The 21,852-nt window shown below is 33.5% G+C and overlaps 1 protein-coding gene across 4 annotated transcripts in view; it reads right to left on the bottom strand.

The window, feature by feature from the left end:
* Positions 1-21,852, bottom strand: part of LOC129754075 (ras-related protein Rab-32) — a 48,963-nt gene that overhangs the window by 8,067 nt on the left and 19,044 nt on the right. Inside the window, exon 1 of one of the 4 annotated variants that reach the window (XM_055749936.1) lies at positions 7,257-10,122. The exons of the other annotated variants lie outside the window; for them this stretch is intronic. Within the exon in view, the coding sequence (XP_055605911.1) occupies positions 7,257-9,362 (2,106 nt within the window). The 5' untranslated portion in view covers positions 9,363-10,122. Of the gene's footprint in view, positions 1-7,256; positions 10,123-21,852 lie in introns of those variants that run through there. 4 annotated transcript variants of the gene reach the window in all.

Here is a 21,852-nt window from a genome sequence, read left to right as displayed (position 1 = left end):
GGGACAGAAAAAGAGGGTTTCATTGAAAGTTCCGTGTTTTGTGCAATAATTTTGTTGGAGGCAGTTAATTGATACCAATTTAAGCGTGAAGGTCAAGCAAAACAGTCGTGCACATAAACAAATAGTACATGTTTCTGCCATAATGTCTAGATTTTGCAACCGATCGAGAAGAAAACACTCTCACATAAATTTTAATAAAAAGCCAATCAACCGTTTAATTTGAATTTCAAGTAATAGTAACAGTAGCGACTTTAAACACTGTTGAATTTTTTCCCCAAAATTGTCGAAAGAATGTTTCGAATTCATTTTCTAAACTCATTTTGACGTACCAATGATTTAAAGCGAAACGAAGTTCGTACGGGATCAGCTAGTATAATTTTAAAAATAAATATTCAACTATTCGGTAAGCCGAATATTCGGCTTAACGGTTTTTGGGTAGTATTCGGCCGGACGAATTTTCGGTACATCTCTTGTGCTAATCATTTAATGGCATGTAGAGATATTTTACGTATTCGCTAATGAAAAACAAAATACATTTAAATGTAGTTTTTTGAATGAATTGTTAATTTTATGCACATTAAGATACAATTTGCCTCTTAGTGTAGGCAGTGTAGGCTACAGAGCATAACAAAATTTAAAAACCATCAATATGTCCTAGAAAATGTCGTTTCCACAATGCTTTAGAAAAAAAAAAACGTTTACTTTGATTGTCAAGGCTTTTATTTAGTGTAGGGTAAGAACACTATATATTGAACACCATCTTTGGGATTCAGCGGATTTGTGGCCCACAAGAAATAACGAGAGGTTTTTTGGATGAAATTTTGTTAGTGTAGCTTAAGCTTGCTCCACAGCTTCGAATCGACATGTTTTTCGCGGAAATATGTTTTAAAATCATTATTTAAGGCTTTTTATTCAAAATTGTTTTTGTTACAGTTATTGAACAAAATGATTCTAATATTGAACAGGCAATGTTCAAATTATTGAACACGTAAACATTGTTTACGTGTTCATATATATTTAGTAGTATTTCGCTTGATAGTATCGTTTGAAGGAGCGATTTTGGTTGACCTAGCAACCAAGAAACAGTTTGTTTATATTTTCAAACACCAACCGTTGTTTATTCAATAACTGGTGCATGCATTTCTTTAAGAAACGAGTATTGCAAGATTGAACGTTCAATAATTGAAACATTGGCGTTTTCTGTGATCCAATGATTGAACACTTTAATTTGTAAAATTTTAAGAAAGTCGAGATGATAAAGGCTGTTACTCTTTCAGAAATCTTTAAGGGGGGGGTAGGGTCTAACACTTTCAAAAAATCGATTTTTTTATTTTTTTATTTTCTTATTGTAAAACATTTCAAGAATGTTGTGTCAAATTTTCAAGTCAATTGAAGCAAAACTGTAGAAGTTATAGGCCTTTATCTCCTCCTATCTAATACTGCAAGAAAGCAAGAGCAGAAACTTCAAACGCGTTTTTCTCGAAAGCACATTTTGAAAGTCCGTGGACATCGTCATTTGAAAACTACTTATCCGATTCTTTTCAAATTTGGAACATATTTTCTACATATAAAATGCCAGACCCCAACGTTTTTCTTTTTTGATTTTTTAACTTTGGGGAGATTTTACAGGTGAAAAATGGCGGATTTTTAAGTGAAAAATCGTAGTTTTTACTTCCAACAGCCACAAAATTTTCATAAATATATTTTTAAGTTAAATAAAAACGTTGGGGTCCAGAAAAACACCCATTAAAAATATTTTGCTCTGATTTTTTGACTTCAGATGATTCTGGGCTGAGATACAGTGTCCACCGCAAATCCTGTTTTCTAAAAGGCATCCTCGAAAATGCTCCGTCACCGGCTCATTTTTAAATATTTTTCTACGAAAAAATTACTAAATGTTCTTTTAACAATGCTTTGTATAATGCAAAAAATTTGAATACATTTGTTTGAACGATAGCTCAAGAAAAAAATCGTGGAAATGGTGTTTTTTTATACCCGTTAGACCCTACCCCCCCCCTTAAAGAAGACTTATTGGAGAACAGCTATGAAATTACTATAAAGTTTTATTTGATTTTTTGTCCATTTTTTCTCCCCAATTAAAAATGGCTTGTTTTCTAGCCAAAATATCATATCTAAATTTGAATGAATATTCAAGTTTCGCAGATTGTGGCCCTTAGAGTGCGAAATTCTTGATAAAAATTTGAACAGAGGAAACAAATGCTTAAACAATGGCACCACGATTTTTGTTTTATTTTTATACCGTATATAATTGTTTTAATTGGTTTATGTTTCACTAGTGTTCAACATCTGGTACCTGTTCAATAACTAGTGCTTCTACCCTGTAATTTATTTTTATATTACAACATGACACAGTTATAAAAATATGCAACTTGTTTGGAGGTTTGGAGTAAGCAGTAGAATTAAAACACCTGGCAAAAACGTCTCCCAGTCAATTCCTTCACCCCATTTCCAACAAAATTTGTTTTGCTAGGATGCAGGGTTAACATCGGTCCTAAAGCACAAAATAGATCTTTCATCTCTTTCTCTTTTTTCCTATCTATCCATTGACTACTAGGACGTGGCCGGCGCTATTATTGACGTTCAAATAAAGAGCATCAATTTTGTGCAGTATGGGGTTTGAGGCGGCTAAAAGTCAAAAATGATCTTCATCGTATAATGATATTTGTCATATGCCAGATCGTAGCAATATATTTTCCTATTATATCCTCAATGTTTCAGATCATTATCATAAATACTAATCGTTTTACAGACATCAGACTTAGAAAATTCTGAAAAATATACTTTTGATCCAATAATATTCAAATCACTTTTTCTTCTATGAAAAAAAAGCTACATCAATTTTCAATAGATAGTTTAAAAGCTTATTTTTTTAAGGTTCTTTTTGAAATATTTTTCATTTTAACACGGTTAGAAAACAATGTGTAAAAAATATGTAATTTATTTTTATTTTTGTACGTTTTATTTAAAAAATAAAAAATAAAAATTTAATGATTTTTTCTAAGGGTTCCAACTTTTGGGACTCATAGAAAAAACCCAGCGTTGCCCAAAACTTGTTTGTCTCTTAAACATAGCTTACATCAATCGAATGCAATAAAAAATAGCTACACATACTTGCATCATTCAAAGTTATGATAAAAATTAAAAATGGATAATTTTTAATTATTTTAGAAAAATGGTATGTTTTATGCAAAACAGCATCTAGCAAACTCTCAAGCTCAAGCAAGCTCTCAGCAACATCTAAATCGGGCTTGTGATATAGCTAATTTATAAATCTTTTGTCTCCTGAGCCGATGTCCGCGAGTTCGAGCCCAAGAGTAAACATCGAACACAGTTGTACCGGATAAGTTTTTCAATAACGATCCGCCAACTGTAACGTTGATAAAGTCGCGAATGCCATAAAGATGGTAAAACGACAAAAAACAAAAAAGTAACATCCGATTTGAATTTTTTCACAGGTAATTAGGCCGGAAAAAATATCAATTTCTTCTTTTGTCACCTCAGCCTCTTCCCCCCCCCCCCCTCCGAAATTTCCAAAAAACCCGAAGGGGGGAGCAAATAAAGTTTGATGTATTTTATGGAAATTTTGAAAAATTTATCAAATATTCAAAACATTACAGAGCAAAAAACGGATTGTTGAAGATGGGAGTTTTATCACCTTTTGTTTTCTTGATTTTATTGAATTTTTCGATAAAAATACTTGATTTATAGGTTTTCTGCAATGATAGTGTTTGCAATTTAGTTGCATACAATCTTTTGTGCAATTTATTTCAATTTACATATAACTCCGAGCGACAAAAGAAGGATTTTAAATTTGTTCCGGCATTATTTGGGTCAATCAACAAAACGTACAAAATGTAGGCCATACAATGAGGCAGCAAAAAGTATGATTAGGTGTTTTGGACTATTTTGTAATTTTTGAAAATTTGGTATGAAAATTACTATTTTAACTGACTTAAAATAAATTCATACAAAAATCTTATATATAAAAATGGAGGCGTTTTCTTTGTAACAACATCACGTATAAATGGTCGGTCGGAATGAAGCGAAATTTGGTATCCGAGGGTTTTTTGGGTCAGAGATGGTTTGTATAATATTTTCAAGAATCTCACTTTTTATGGAAGGTGGTCCCAATACAAATTCAACTTTATTTGTTACGATTTCCATAAGAATCTATTCGCGAGCACGGTGCAGTTAAGGACGTGTAGATGAAATAAAACATTTATTACGATTTATACTTAAAAAGGTAAAACGAAGTTTACCGGGTCAGCTAGTTTTGTATAAACAACTTTTAAAGTAGGATGCTTGATGTTATTTTTGACCCTACTTTTTATTTCTTTGGAAAACCGGGTTTTGATCATTAAATGATAAATATCATCAACACATTTCATGAAACTCAAGAGAAAAATGTGTGAAATGATTGATCAATCATGAGACACATTTTTTTGACAAACCAACATCAACTTTGTTGAATTTATACTGATTAATGGGTAAAAATTACCCATTTGCATGATATTTTCTGCTTTATTTGACTATAACTCAAAAACGGTGCTTTGAGGTGCCTGGAATCTCTTTCATTGTATTTTTAGGACTTTAAACTAGATCTTGATAGTGAAAAGAGTATGGGGAAATGCGGGGATTTTTTTCGGCAAGGCGTTAAAGTTTTTGACTTTTGGAAAAAATAATTATTTACTGAAGAGATTAACCACCGTAATTTTTGTTTGTTACTTTGATTTATCGGCCTAGCGGTGAAAAGTGATGTCCTTTTTAGTAGGGACATCTAAAGATTATGAAATTTTTTATATAGATGGATAGAAGGTTAGAAGAAATGAAAGATGGTGAAAATGAGCGGGTGAGGAACAAAAATTTGGTATGTGATGGTAATGCTTCTAGACAAATTCTACCCGCTCATTTTCACCATCTTTCATTTCTTCTAACCTTCTATCCATCTATATAAAAAATTTCATAATCTTTAGATGTCCCTACTAAAAAGGACATCACTTTTCACCGCTAGGCCGATAAATCAAAGTAACAAACAAAAATTACGGTGGTTAATCTCTTCATAAAATTAAATAACTTTGGCCAAAAAGAAATAAAAACACGACATCATAGCATCGGTGGTTGGTCACTATCAGACTATCGACCGTACCGTTTCGCATGCAAACCCCGCATGTAACGAATGCGAAGATAACAAACTGAGAAGACTTAAACATCGATAGATGCGTTTCTGAGTTAAAGGGAGCTTATCTGAGCGATCACATACCATCTTTTTGTTCGTCCGCACTACAAGTTCTCGCTTGTGGGGCGGACCACGCTAAGCCTACTAATGTGTGGTGGTAGATGCAACTCTATCTGCATCTACCACTTCATAGTAGTAGGCTCGTGAGGAACAAAAATTTGGTATGTGATGGTAATGCTTCTAGACAAATTCTACCCGCTCATTTTCACCATCTTTCATTTCTTCTAACCTTCTATCCATCTATATAAAAAATTTCATAATCTTTAGATGTCCCTACTAAAAAGGACATCACTTTTCACCGCTAGGCCGATAAATCAAAGTAATAATTATTTACTTATTTTTATCATAGATTACTTTAGTGTGTAAAATTTTTGAAAGATTGAAATGATAGCTTTTAATATGGCGTACTTTAAATTTAAGAGAAAAACAATGTTTTCCATATAAATATATGTGATTTAATTTTTTTTCTTCATGACATAAATTTTTCAATTTTTCAAAGTCTGATGTCTGTGGTGCGTTCAGTATTCAAGATAATGAATTGAAAAACTGGGAATATCTTAGTCAAATATTAAGTTATTAACTAGTAAAAATAAAAAAAGCGATCCGATAAAGTTCAGTTTTTAAATTTTTGCCGCCTCAAACCCCATAGTGACATGGTCGGCTTTTGAATTTCGACATGGCCATTTTGGATGTCATACTCTATTGGAGAAAAATTTGGAAAAAAAAGTTATCTATTTAAAACTTTAAGCTGTGTCAATGAAATAAAATCAAAGTTGTTTAATTGAGATAGAAGTAATTTAATTTAAAATTTCTTTGAACTGGAATGTGTCAAGTTTTGATATGTCAAGCCAATTTGACAAGTATCTAAAGTGTAGCTACGATACAAGTGTTACAAATTGGTGTGGATTTGGGATAGTTATCTTACTAGACATTTAACACTCTTAAGTCAGTTCACTTTCCATCGCTATATTCACTTTCAACTACCCATGTACGTCCAATTTTTTTTTAACTATTCTATTAACTATTTAACTACTGCCTTTGACTAACTTTTTCGCAGATACCATCTGAAATAAGGGTTATTTTGGGAAAAAATTGGTTTTGGGAATGATTTTTGGAATAAAAAATAATACGAAGGTAGGCCAAGGGCCCATCTCCGCCGTTCGTACGGGTTGCATTCAATTGAACAAATCAGGTTTTCAGTATCCATACCCGATCAGGAGAGCATATCTCAGTTATAACTTAAACATAAATCAACGCGACTTTCATATTTCATCCAGTTATTATTTTTTACTCAAAGTTTGTTTTTTTTTTTAAATATCCTTCATCTGGATTAATATCTTATTTTGATTGACATTCTTTTTCTTTTATTTTTCAATTGTGAATATTAACAGTTTATCTTAGTTTGACATGGAATTTCATAAAAAAAAATGAACATAGCAGTCAACGGTCCGAACCGAACGCCTATAAGTTTGCTTATATGCAAAGGCGACCGCGGTTTGATGCGTAGAGTTAAAACAGGTTGAATGTGCACGTGGTTTCTCCGAGTTTATCCACACAATGAACTTGCAAAAATGATCTTTTTTTTTGGCAGCGCATATTGGAAGAAGTATCCAATAAATTTCAAAAGTTTTCCGACGATTCACGTACGTAGCAGACGACTTTTAAAATCAATACCACATATTAGAGCCAATAGAATTAATTTTTTTCGAAAGCCATAAAGACATCGAAACTTAACTACAAAGTTGTTCTGAAAATTGAAAATGCAATTTCTTCTAACACTCAAAGTATTCGGCGTCTCTGTTGTTCTCGATCAGCCTTCACAAAGAAATACACTTTTCCCGAAGATAACCTCTTTTTCATAACCTTAACTATGCTTTTTTAATTTTTTTCTAGAAATAACTTCACTTTTGTAAATCGTAAAACTATTATCACCGAAATCACTAGAAAAATTTTACGTTTAATTCACAATTTTCCCACCCCAAAACACAACAACACTCACCAAATTCTCGCTACCCTTGTCCAGCAGCAGATCTCCGTGGGGTGACATTTTACCGGTTGCTGTCGCTTCCAGAAAATCACTGGACTTCTCGATCGAAAAGTCACCCTCGGTTGCCGTTCCCCCTCCGGCACTAGACGCCAACGATGGCCGGCCCCGGGCCAGTTCCTCCTCCTCCGGGGTAAACAGCGTCGGCTGCGCAACGTACGCGATCCGCCGGCGCGAGTTTTCACTGAGAGGACCGTCGGCCGCGGACAGTGACGAAGACTCCTCGAGAGATTTGGATGCGTTAAAGTTGCCGGAAAGGGGGGCGACTGGAATATCGGTTGCTAGGAGTTTGGAACCTTCCGAAGGTTGTTTGGCGCTGGAGGTGCGATTCGGTCGGACCTTGCTGCCGATGTTGAATACGATTGGGTCCGGTTTTTCCGAGGTTTCTAATAGCGAATTGGGTTCTGAGGATTTGAAGCCCGGGAGATTGGGGTTTTTGATGTTATTTCCAAGCTGGTAAGGTTTGGCGGCTTCTTGGGTCCGGACTGTTGTTGTGGGGGAGGTTGGTTTTTTCGGGAGGTTGGTTCCGGGTGGGTCCGGTTGTTGTTGTTGTTGTGCCGGGGTCGGGGGACTGCTGGAGGAGGAAGAGCCGGTGGAGGTGCTCGGTGTGGAGGCTGAGGACTTTTTCTGTGTATCCTTCTTCATAAAAATGTTTTTGAATCGGGAGGTGGCGGATGAGGTTGTTGTTGCTGCTGGCTGTGGTGGTGGCTGCTGGGGTTGAGATTCTTCCGGTGGGGTGGCGTCGACTTTGAGGGTATTATCGTCGACTTCGAGCGTTTCGATGACGTTGTCGGCTTCCGGTGGATCTTGGGGTGATTGTAGTTGGGTTGCGTTTCCGTTTAGCGGCGATTGGAAAAATCTTTCCCTTGGGGTTGGTGTGATGAGACTCTTGTCAACGGTACTTATTTTTTCGATAGAAAATTTGTTTATTTCCGCAATGTAGTCTCCACTGAGCAGCTGGCTGATGGTGGTTCCGGTTGTGGTCGGCCTAATCACTTCCTTGTTGGATGAAATGGCGATGCTTCCGTCGATGGCCGTCGTTATAACTTTCGTTGGGCGATCCAAGCTAATTGGGTTAGGATTTTCGGAGCTGATATTGGCGGCACTGGCAGCAGCAGTAGCATCCGAACTCGACTCACCAACACTTGCGACTGATGAGGTTGGTCGGGTCGCTTTATCAACTTCGCCAGTGCCGGCCGATGTCTGGGGACTGGAGGGCGGCGAGAGGGAAGGAGAGGCCGCCGAGGACGATGACGAAAGTGAAGGAGAGGGAGCAGCATTCATTGAAGCCGCCGTCGATTGTAATTGTACACCTCCTACGGAAGAAGCCTTAGAACTTCCCTCGGTGCTGCTACTTTCGGATGGCTGTTGGTTGTTGATCAGCGTGAGTTTCATTTCGGTTCTTTTGGGTGAAATAGTTCGCACGACTTTGGGTTCCCGCTCGAGTTGTTCGATCTTGAAGGATTCAACGGGTTTCTCGCCACCAGGCTCATAAAGGCTAGTTTCCGAAACGCTGAGATTTGCGCCCTCCGGAGTTCGTCGCTTGATGCTTAGCGGAGTCTCCGAGGTCGAGGCGGACATTTCGTCCTCTCCGGAGGTCGGTTTGGCTGGATTCGGAGCCACTTTGGCCTTCCGTCCGGCGAGCTTCTTCACGAAACTTGCCGCCCGACTAGGTTTCCGTGCCTTTTTGGGTTTCCGGTCTCCGCTAAGCTCGTCAATTGATTTGGTTGTCTGAAGGGGCGGTTGTTCCTCTTTGATTGCCGGCAGACTTTCGGTGGACTTCATTTCTGTCAGCTTAGGCGTGGGCGGAGGCGAAGGAGGAGGACCTTCCTGACTCGACTCACCTTCAGCCTCTCCTTTTTCACCCTTTTTCCTGCCCGGTATCAACTTTTGAGCATTGCTACGGATCTTTTTGAACGACAGCCCACGTTTCTTTTTCTTCTTCAACTGATCCTGTGTCCGAACGGGGGAATCCGACATCGATCCCACATCCGATGCCGTCGGGGAAACCGTCTCAACCGACATCTCCACCGGACTGTCCTCTGCATCAACCTTACTCATCGCGCTGCTGAGTCGTCCCGGACTGGCTAATCCAGGCCACAATTCTAACACCGACTATGACCGACTACCTCGAGTGTCACAACCCACACTGAATCCGATTCACTTGCCAATGTTTTTGTTTTGCTCACCAAAATCAATCCTCACCAGAACAAAACCACTCCTCGCAACGCTCAAGCCTCCACACCAAGCCACCCAGAGAAGAGACCTAATTCGATTACCCCGAACACCCTGCTCGAGTTCTAGTTCAGATATCTTACTTGCGTTGCGTTACGTTACATAAAATCCGTCTCCGGCACAAATACCAACCTCAATCGTCGACTGACTCTGAAAGACACACCGCAAAATGACAAAACTAATATGTCTCTTCTCCCCAGAAACGATACTGTTCGTTCTTGACAAACCCAGAAACAAGTCGCGTCTTCCCCCCAGCTAGTAAGTTAGTTTGTTGTTTTTTTTTCGCACAAACACACTTCATGCACGACTGCTAGGGCCAAGGTATCGAATTTCCCCCCAAGGGCCCCCAGATCGAATCAGAACGACGACTCAAACTCAAAGTGCACTTGCACGAATGCAGTATTCCTTAGAGCCAAACACACTCCACTAGACTAGACACCCCCCAGAACAGCAAAATCACCGAAAACGCAACTTCCTTGCCGGGCAGATTGGCGGCAACTGTCCTCACCGGAGGAAAAAAACTTCCGAAAATCACAATCGACAACGACAACCTTTCTAGAAAACGAACTGATATTTACGCGGCGCGCCAAAAAACCACATGCAGCAGACCGCGCTTCTTGGCGGAATCGAAATCAATGAACTGGAAGTCAGCTCGGGAAATCGGTATTATAGGCGACGGCAGTGAGACTACTTCCCTCCGTCCGAGACAGTTGCCAAATCGTTGGAGCACAAAAACAAAAAAAAAAATCAAACGAATAATTCGTAATCTTTCATCCCTAACCTAAAGTCGGTCACCGGCAACAGCCATGGCAGCCGGGGCAGCAGCACCTTTATGATTCGTTTGATTTTGCGAGGACCGAATATGCTCGATTACTGATTGGGATTGGGAAGAAAAGCGGCACATCGATTGCCTCATCATCCTTCTGTGCTCCTACTTAAAGTAACTAAAAAAATGGTCAAGAATGCGATTCGAAACAACAACAACAAAGAAGAATAACAAAACGAATGTTCGGAATGATAAGGAACTCATTGACTGGAGGATGTACATACATTCCTATTAACTAAGCTAAACCTCAGACTTATTTGAGCCGACAAAATCGGCTCATAAAATGGATGAACTAATTATTATGATCGAAACGAAGACATACCGTTAATAAATATGTAAAGGCTGAGAGGAATCTGTTTTTAAACATTCCTCTCCCTTTGTCAGTTAGGGTGAAGGTTACCTACTTCAGCTGAGATCTAATCTAGAAAGGGACTCAAACCCTTAAAGTTGTGTATATTAGGTACACAAAAAAATCAACTGTTAAATTTTAATCCATTTGAGCATATTTGTTAAAAAAAAATAAACAAATTTCATTTTCATATTACTTTAACAACAACGTCTTTTTAGTTTATTAATTTTTTAAGCCTAATAGAAATTTTGCTGTCAGATTTTACTGAAGAACATGACAATCATTCTTTGAAAGGCATATTCGGCAAGCGCAAAATACACCCACAGATCAGAATCTACTCCAATCATGACATGCGAATATTCACACATTATTGGCGTTAACTAGCTATCATTTTTGAAATTTTTGAAATTTTTATAATTTTTAAAATTTTTGTAATTTTTGTTATTTTTGAAGTTTTTGTAATTATTGAAATTTTTGCATTTTGTGTATTTTTTGTATTTTTTATAATTTTTGTAATTATTGTAATTTTTGTAATTTTTGTAATTTTTGTAATTTTTGTAATTTTTATAATTTTTGTAATTTTTGTAATTTTTGTAATTTTTGTAATTTTTGTAATTTTTGTAATTTTTGTAATTTTTGTAATTTTTGTTATATTTGTCATTTTTGTAATTTTTGTAATTTTTGTAATTTTTGTAATTTTTGAAATTTCTGTAATTTTTGTAATTTTTGTAATTTTTGAAATTTTTGTAATTTTTGTAATTTTTGTAATTTTTGTAATTTTTGTAATTTTTGTAATTTTTGTAATTTTTGTAATTTTTGTAATTTTTGTAATTTTTGTAATTTTTGTATTTTTTGTATTTTTTGTCATTTTTTGTCATTTTTGTAATTTTTGTAATTTTTGTAATTTTTGTAATTTTTGTAATTTTTGTCATTTTTGTAATTTTTGTAAATTTTGCAATTTTTGTAATTTTTGTCATTTTTGTCATTTTTGTAATTTTTGTAATTTTTGTAATTTTTGTAATTTTTGTAATTTTTGTAATTTTTGTAATTTTTGTAATTTTTGTAATTTTTGTAATTTTTGTAATTTTTGTAATTTTTGTAATTTTTGTAATTTTTGTAATTTTTGTAATTTTTGTAATTTTTGTAATTTTTGTAATTTTTGTAATTTTTGTAATTTTTGTAATTTTTGTAAATTTTGTAATTTTTGTAGTTTTTGTCATTTTTGTGATTTTTTGTAATTTTTTTAATTTTTGTATTTTTTGTAGTTTTTGTAACTTTTGTAATTTTTGTATTTTATGTTCATTTTGTAATTTCTTCCTATTTGTCATTTTAGTAATTTTTATAATTTTTGTAATTTTTGTAATTTTTGTAATTTTTGTATTTTTTATAATTTTTGTAACTTTTGAAATTTTCGTATATTTTGTGAATTTTTTTGAAATTTTTGTAATTTTTGAAACTTTTGTCATTTTTGTAATTTTTGAATATTTTTTTTATTTTTGTAATTTTTGTCACTTTTGTAATTTTTGTAATTTTTGTATTTTTTGTAATTTTTGTAATTTTAGACATTTTTGTAAAATATGTCATTTTTGTAATTTTTGTCATTTTTGTAATTTTTGTAATTTTTGTAATTTTTGTCATTTTTGTCATTTTTGTCATTTTTGTAATTTTTGTAATTTTTGTAATTTTTGAAATTTTTGTAATTTTTGTAATTTTTGTAATTTTTGTATTTTTTGTCATTTTTGTGATTTTTGTAATTTTTGTAATTTTTGTAATTTTTGTAATTTTTGTTTTTTTTTGTCGTTTTTGTAACTTTTGTATTTTTTGCATTTTATGTTCATTTTCTAATTTTTGCCTATTTGTCATTTTAGTAATTTTTATAATTTTTGATGTCATTTTTGTCATTTTTGTCATTTTTGTCATTTTTGTCATTTTTGTCATTTTTGTCATTTTTGTCATTTTGTCATTTTTGTCATTTTTGTCATTTTTGTCATTTTGTCATTTTTGTCATTTTTGTCATTTTTGTCATTTTTGTCATTTTTGTCATTTTTGTCATTTTTGTCATTTTTGTCATTTTTGTCATTTTTGTCATTTTTGTCATTTTTGTCATTTTTGTCATTTTTGTCATTTTTGTCATTTTTGTCATTTTTGTCATTTTTGTCATTTTTATCATTTTTATCATTTTTGTCATTTTTGTCATTTTTGTCATTTTTGTCATTTTTGTCATTTTTGTCATTTTTGTCATTTTTGTCATTTTTGTCATTTTTGTCATTTTTGTCATTTTTTTCATTTTTGTCATTTTTGTCATTTTTGTCATTTTTGTCATTTTTGTCATTTTTGTCATTTTTGTCATTTTTGTCATTTTTGTCATTTTTGTCATTTTTGTCATTTTTGTCATTTTTGTCATTTTTGTCATTTTTGTCATTTTTGTCATTTTTGTCATTTTTGTCATTTTTGTCATTTTTGTCATTTTTGTCATTTTTGTCATTTTTGTCATTTTTGTCATTTTTGTCATTTTTGTCATTTTTGTCATTATTGTCATTTTTGTCATTTTTGTCATTTATTTTACTTTTGTTAAAATTGTTATTTTTGAAAAGTTTTTTAATATTTCTAATTTTTGTCATTTTGGTAATGTTTACATATTTTGTATTTTTTTCAATTTTTATTTTTATCATTTTTGTCATTCTTGTTTTTTATCATTTGATTGTTTTTATCATATTTGTAATTTGGTCACTTTTGTTATTTTTTCTATTTTTTTTTTTGTTTAATTTTTTCAATTTTTTCAGTTCTGTCATTTTTATTATACCTACTGGTTATTTTTAAAATTTTGTCATTTTTTTTACTTTTTTCCATTGTTATTTTTTTTTCGTCTTTTTCTCATGTAAATTTTATCGATGTTTTTTCCTAGATGATTTTTACGCAAATTTTCTCACCTTTAAGAATCTTATTTGAATAAAAAAGCAACAAAATTTTACTGTCGATTACATTTTAAAGCATAAAATCAAATGTCGGTTAAATTTTCAGATTCAATTGCCTATTGGCCACTTTTGAGTAACCGACTTGATAAGCCGAACCTTACAGCCTTGCATTCCTGTTTCTAATCAAGAATTCTATTTTTTTTTGTTCCTAGAACTAAACTCATGATCGAGGCTACGGACAACCTTCAGTAAGTTTTGTGAAAAAAGTTAATTTTTTTGTTACTTGTTTTGCAGCATCAATTGAGCATTATTTTAAGAGATGATCCACCACAGCAAGTGACAGCATCGGTCAATAATTTGACAAACCTTGAAGTTGATAAGAACTGAACATGATCAGCAATCCAGCTACAAAAAAAAATCCCTCACAGGAATGTGATCGAACTTTTTGCGGTTACAGCGAACGAAAATCCAACCCAAAAAAATGACGTTTTTTTCTCACCATAACCTTTGGTTCGGATTTGAGAAGATTGTTCCCAGGAGCTTAATAAGTAAGAAATAAAACCAGAAACAAATTGTCGTTGATAAGCGACCGGGCATGGAAAGTTTTGTGAGACATGCAGGCTGTTCGAATTTTTTCAAGAATAATTCTTCTATAGCCCAACCGACTTGAACCGACCAAATGATGTGTAGATTTAATCGAAATGGAATTTTCTTTGGCTTCTTAGAGAGTCGACTGGTTTTTAGTGGATTCACTTCGACGATTCCTTTTTTTCCGAAGTTTGAAGTCTTACATCGTTTCATTCCAAGTCAGGTTTAATGGGAAATTAAAACAAAATTCATAATTTAAACTTAAATTAAATTTTAAGAGTTAAAATTTATTATTTTACAAATGGACTGGAATTTTATATACCGAAATCTAATTTTGTATGTTTTTAATAACGAAATTGAAAATCTTAAGTCAACATTTTAAATTTAAATTATGAAGCTCTACTTTACAACTTCAATAGTAATGAACTAGTCATCTAGACAAGGTACATACCTTGTCTAGGTTGTTTTTCCTCATTTTTGCATATTGAATGGTGATTCATTCGAAAGTTTTTGTTACCCATCGATACCTTCAGTGAAGCGAATCCAAGGAAGACAGTAAGTGACCGATAATCCAATCCGGTACCGGGATATCGCATTTCCGATTCTCCTTCGACCGGGCCCGAGTTCTTCGCTTGACAATTCGACTCAAGGCGGGCTTGGCTTGTTAGGTTTCGGTTCGTCATTTTCATTATTTCTTGGAAGATTTCTGTCACAGGAAAACATTTTTCTTGAACACATGAATTTTGTGATTCATAAAATTATTTGAAAGATTTTTATAGAAAAAAAATATCACTTCAGAGGTTCAAAAATAATTTTGTTTCGTTTGATTGAACTGCCAATTTTTTCGTATCTTTTCGCTTACAAGTGTGCAAAAAAAATCGCAAAACTAAGGAAAGAGGTAGTTCAATGTCCACCAGAACTAACCGAGGAGTGGGTCTATTAAATTTCATAATTTGTCATGCTTCAAAATCGAACCTTTTTACACCTGTCTAGGCTTTTGAAGACTCCAACACTTCAAAGGCCGATAAACGGGTCAAATTTTTGTTTATGGTTAAGCTTGTGGCTTCGCTGGAGCCTAGCTAGGGCACCCTTTCAGGTGCCGAGATTGTTGTTGTTTCTGTCGAGTGATATTCGATCCTGATTCGCCTGAATGGTTCCTCATTGGCCTGTTTCTGGTGCAGGTGAATGGCGTACGAACGACGTGATATGACTTTGTTGTGATTAGTTTTTCATAATGAAACTGGAAAATTTCTCAAGAGCTTTTGAGAACGATATTCATTTTTTTTGAAAATTTGCCGAACTCTATTTTGAACTAGAATTATGAACTTGGAAAACAAAAATCAAAGAAAACTGTCTCATTGTTTACACTTTTAAAGTTTTCTATTGAAAAAGCAGCTTTGTCTTTTGGCATAAATTTCTTAGGTAAAGGTCCATAAAGTTGTTTTCATCGCCATTTTTTTTCTAAACGAATTACAAATTCGTGTAGTAGAGGGTTAAATTATGTGAAATGCTTCTTTGGTTCAATTATTTTAAAACAAAATCATCATGAAGAGAATCTATGCTCTTCATAATTGTCGATATGTGATGCGATGAAATAAAAATAACCAACAGAGCATAGTCTATTGATAAACATTTAAACAATTTCGACACATATTTCAAAATATGGTTAACGAGCATCAACCTCGAGATGAATCGGACCGACTTGTGCCATTCTCGGATCATTAAAATGATCCACATACATATTCGCGCTGATCCTCTCATATCAGCTCATTCAGATGTTTGCATGCTACTGTTCCGCAATTAACATCTGTCGAGGCATCATGTTGTTTTCGTCCGCGCCGGAAGGTCCCACAATCAAACTTAATGAACCATGATGTCATGGACAATGATGGAATTTTTGGTCGTTCAATGAGCATAGGACTAGGACCTATTTAAGAAGATAATTATTTTTAAAAAAAAGTTCTGGTCTACAGTTTCACGTACACGAAAAAAAAACTATTTTTTTTCAAGGAATTAAACAGCAAGCTGTCATTCTTCCCAACACCGTGGTGAAATCACGGTCCATACGTATTAGACTGAGTCGATTTGGGACCAGTTTTAAATTTCCCAAACCCTGGGATCTAAAAAGCTTCGTTTTGATTCAAAACTCATCCATGAATTTTTGCAGAATTTTTAAGAAACTTTTACATGAGTAAATTTGAACTTTTAGGTTTGTATGGAAAAATTGAATATTTTGTACTGAAAAATCACATCATTTTTGTTTTTTCTTTGGAACCGATCCTGCAAATAGTTTGTGCCAATTTATGAATTCTCGAAAGAAAATTTTCCGCTGAACAACTTTGTCGAAGACCGTTACTTCGTATTTTATTAGCCAAAAAAGTTATTCTAAAAGTCTAATACACGAAGATATTCATTTATAAGTTTGTCTCAAATTTTGTTATTTGCTAACTCTTAGGGAAAAAATTACCTAAATGGGCCTATCGGGTTAAATGCGCCTACGGCCGTTTGACGAAATGGCTGACAAGACAACATATCTAATCAATGCATTTTGAGGGTAATACGCTTTGAACATAAGGCAAGAATGAATTTTATGAATAAACCAACTCAAAAAAAAATTCATACAAGGTTTTGATACCTTTTGATGTAACATTTTGACTTTTAAAAATTATACGTAAAGATGCTCAAAACAAAAAGTTGGGTGGTTTTTGTTTCTTGTTCAAATGAACCTTAAAAGTAGAACAAATTTAAGCTTTTATGATGGTTTCATAATGATGGGAAAGTGGAATAAGAGAGTGGTTTTGTATGCCCCCATCATGTTTGTAAAATGCCGCTACCCTTAAATAACAGGTTAAATAGAATAAATATATGATTTTTATCATTCAAACTTCAAATCTAAGCTCTAACTAACATCTCAAGAGCAAATCGAATCAAAACAGATTTGATAAAATTTATCTTAGGAATGAAATTCCTTCATATGATAGGAACCCTAAATTTTGTTTATTCCATAAAGTTAAAAAAGACATAGATTTTTATAAAACTTCAGCTTTGTCGTATGAAAGTTATCAGTTTCTAGCATTTCCAATGAAATTATACGGTAGTATCGCCAAAAAAAAACAGAATTTAACCTAAAACATAAATAAGCGCGTTTAACCCGCACGGTTTGAGGTTCGGCATTTTAGACAACAGTTATAATAAAATCAAATTCTCAAAAACAGAAGGAGATTTCAACAAAAAAATTATTCCAATGTATAGAAAACAGATGTCTGCTCATGTGTACATAGTTTTTGTACACATATTCGATGTAATATTTGATTAAATCAGTATTCTGCTTAGTAGGCGCATATAGCCCGCTCCTCCCCTACACTTAAATAATCATTTATTAATAATTTTGTCTCGAATTTCGTTATTTGCTACCTCTTATATTATTTTTTTCTGGAGAAAAAAGCAGTTCGTTATAAAATTTTAGCTTTCCAAAATCCAAAGTTTATTTAACGACATCTGCAACAGTTATTTAATTTCTTGATGAGCTTCTTTTTCAAAGTTACCTTTGTTATTAGAAGATTGTGAGACTCTTAATTTTGCTGACATCAAGAATACAATTGAAAGACATAAAACTCAGAAAGTGGTTTTTAGTTTACTTTTCAGATCTTGATACACGTACTTGTCGATCGAATTGTAGATCATTTTAAATGTAAATTTGCTATAATACCAAAACAACTTTTAGGTTTAGCAGAAGAAATTATTAAATTTCGATAGTATATGGTAGTAAACCAAATATGAAGTACTTGTTATGTCAAGAGGGGCAAAACATTGCTGTCATTTGGAACAATGTGGGAATTTTCGAGTCAAAAAAGGTACCCAATTCAGACAAGAACGTCTCGCTTGAAAAAAAAAAACAACCAATAGTCTACACCGCTTTTTAATGAAATGACTGTAAACGTTCTATTTTACTCGATTTCCCCTATTTTTTTAGGTGTAAAGTTAAAGATTTTATTGTAGCAATCTACTTTGCAAGAAAAATGCCATATAAACTTTATTTATTTATGTGAAAATGTGTGCTGAGTCGATTGGAGTAACACCCCAAAAAAATAGGGGAAATCGTACAAAATAAGGCGTTCAAAGTCGTTTAATCAGAAAACGGCGTAGACCATTCGATTTCCAGGTAGGCGTAGAAGTTTTTAAATTTTTGACCATGGGGTGATATCAACAATACCTGCATAAAATATTGTGGGTAATGATTAAACAAGTTTCCCGACCACTGCTCTACAGAATGAGAAAAAAAATTGGGACAATGGAAATAGCTTTAACTTTAGCTCCTCTTACTAAGCAATTCATGCTATAAGAAACAATATTTGTGATAGTTTTAATTGTTTGAATAGTTTTGAATAGTGAGAAATGTGATTTTTATTAATTTGCCGAATCACTTTTGAAATTTAGATGTATTTATGAAACTCTTAATTTTTTCATCATATTTTAAATATTTTTTGAAATTGATAATTTACTTGAACACAATTTTGCAAATTTATACCAAACATTACTCATTCAGTGCAGGAGGATGTTATGTTTTACTGAATCTTATCATTTTGATAAAATGTTCTAACCTATAAAAATATCAGCAATTTGTCAAAAGACACTTTTTCTAAAAAATAGTTACCTTAGTTTGATTTTCACAGTTGTTTGCCTTTTTCTGATTCCAGTGAACATTTTGTATATATATTCCTATGTTGTTTCGATATAAGTTAAATGTACATTAAGAATAATCGTATAAAACTTGCATCTTTGTCTACTATGCAAACTGTTTTGAGATCGATAGATATGAGTAGTCAAACAAGCTAAGCAAGCTATGCCAACTGTTTTGAGATCGAATCTTAATCATCGATTAACATGCTATTTAGATCAGAGATTAAAGTATAGTTGAAAAAAGTTAATAGATCATATCTTGAAGTCGTATATATAAAACTTAGGAACCAAAATAGGTGCATAAATATGGTCGTGATAAATAGCACAAGTCATCAAATTTAGAAATTGTCCAAGATGCAGAAAATGTAAGCTAATTTTGATTAATTTTGGGCCCTGATTCCAAATATTCATTCAGTTTTTTTGTGTGCTCTTGTTTTCAAGATAACTTTTTTAAAAAAAGGTAAAAAATCTTTGAATAAAGCTGACCTATAAAACAGCATCTTTGACTTCTAAAAAAAGTTATTGAAGTTTTTTTTTTCATTTTTTTCTTAATCTGAAAAAACGGCAGTGTTGACGAAATTTTAGAGAAATTTCTAACTTAATTGAATTTTTGATATTTTAAAAACCATAAGTCAAATCGTTTCGAAGTATTCATCAAAGTAGTTCAAGAGTTGAATTTTTAATACCTAATACTAAATGACTTTCTTGGATGATGTCAAAAATAGTCGTAATCTGAATGATTCAAATTTCTAAAAATGGTAGAATTTTATTTTTTCACAACATTGTAACTCTGAAACCAAAACATGTAGGCAAGATCAGAATCAATGATCGAATGAATGATAATAAATTGGTTTATTAGCTATCAAAAATCGATTCTACTCAAAACTGACCAATTTCAAAATCTCCACACGCCGTATCACTAAATTTGACAAATGTTATGAATTCAGAACACCAAAATCTTCCACCATCACTTATTAAAATATAAGCACCAAAAATGCTGTTTCCCCACCAAAAATGCTGTTGTAATAATGATTCAAGTAGCATAAAAATACTGAATAAAAGCAGCAAAAAAAAGTAGCAAAAAATACTACTGTTTGGCCTGTTAATGGCCTGAAGTTTGTACAAACAGCTCCACACACCATGCCACAAAGGATGGTTTGTACAAAATATTTCGATCCAGAACGATTTTACTCAAACCGTTTGCACGCTCATTCAAACAGTGCCTTACACGATGCAAATCGTATTCACAGCGTAAGAATTTCATCGAATTTCATCGCATTTGCACAAATGTGGTGCATAGACTACACCACATTTGTGCAAATGCGATGAAATTCGATGAAATTCTTACGCTTAAGTGATAAGGTTTTGCATTTTGCTTTAAGTATGTTAGCTCAAGGAGCCGAAATCTCTTGAGCTTGCTGGCTCAGCAAAATTTCAAGCCTTGAGCGAAATGAAATGCATTGAGGAAATGAGGAAATCTTTACCAATTCGAGGGGGAATTTGTTACCTTAATTCGAAAACCTGATTCAACAAAATTAATTGAATTAAATCTTTTGTTCGATTTTCATAACCACTAATTTTGGTGTTACCAGCATAGTAATAATAGAACATTAATTATGTAATTGTTACAAGGAATTTATATTATTCAATAACTAGATTTTTTTAAATTAATTCAGGATGGTTAAAGTTTCTAGTATTAATTACCAGAAATTTTAACTAGTAATATTGACCAGAATAACTCGAACTCGGAAAAACTCGGACGAAACGCCAAATGAAAGAACTCGTCGAGAGTATTAATAAAATCAATGTTGGAGAGTCCTAATAACCGGTAGTAGTTACCGGCACTATTAGATATGAAATAGTAAATAATTGTAACTAATACCAATTACTAGAACTCTCTCACATTGATATTAATCATCCTAGCGACAAGCCCCTACATTTGACATTTCGTCCGAATTTTTCGAAAAAATTTTATTTCATAGTTACTAGTGCTGGTAATTACCAGTGACTTGAATCCTCAAACCCATTCATTTTATTAATTCTCGCAACGAGCCTTTTCATAGTTACTAGTGTAAAGAACACACAAAGAAAGTAATTGAGCAGTGAAGCTCGCTCTAAAGAGCTTGATTTCAATCCATGATCATATCCGATTTAAACTGACTTCAGACGACATTTTATACGATCTTTAAACAATGCAGTTGGAATTGCGATTCGCAACACCATTGTAAACCATTATTAAAAAGTGGATCGATTCCTATGAATATACAGAATATTTTTACCTATGACTCAAAGAACTATGCATTACAAGTAAGAGTGAAAAATACACAATTTTGAACCTTTCATGCAACATTGTCTGTCACTATTCTGTATTCACTGTATTTTTGTGTCGATAGCATTTCATGTTCTTCGTCTTTGAAAAAGGTTTTTCTGTTGCATGGTCCCAATCCGAAAGTAACAATTCCTTTAGTTAAAGGGCGAGAACGAAATTATTGCGACACATTCAACAGGGCATAGATTTTTTACGATTGGGTAAAAATCAACCACATTTTGCACGCTTTCTTATTGATGTGTATGGTTTACATGCTGTCAAACTCGAAGTTGTGTTTTTCGATTAAAAACGAAAATGGAGGTGAACCAACGCGAGTCGAGAGAAAAAATTCTTTCCAAACACCTGAAATTTCCTGACCTGTCGCACCGGCAGTTGAGAAAAATGTTGAACATTCATCAGCCGATTTTCAGCAAATTCCTTGGTTGGAGTTTTTCACCGGCAAAAGCTAGTTCGATGTGGACGACAAATTTAAGAAGAAGAAAATGTCGAAGTTCGCCTCCGAATATCTCGTTTGGCAGGTCATCTGCTTTTGCGGACTGAGGGGTAAGCCTTTCGTGGCAAAGGGCACATTGAATGGTGAGTTCTACAAATTTGTGTGCCTCGAGAAGCGACTTTAGCCGTTCTTGCAG

Source organism: Uranotaenia lowii, chromosome 3, assembly GCF_029784155.1.
Source record: "Uranotaenia lowii strain MFRU-FL chromosome 3, ASM2978415v1, whole genome shotgun sequence".
NCBI classification, from domain to species: Eukaryota; Metazoa; Arthropoda; class Insecta; order Diptera; family Culicidae; genus Uranotaenia; species Uranotaenia lowii.
Note: the sequence above shows the minus strand (reverse complement) of the source record. Positions and strands in the feature narration are given on the sequence as shown.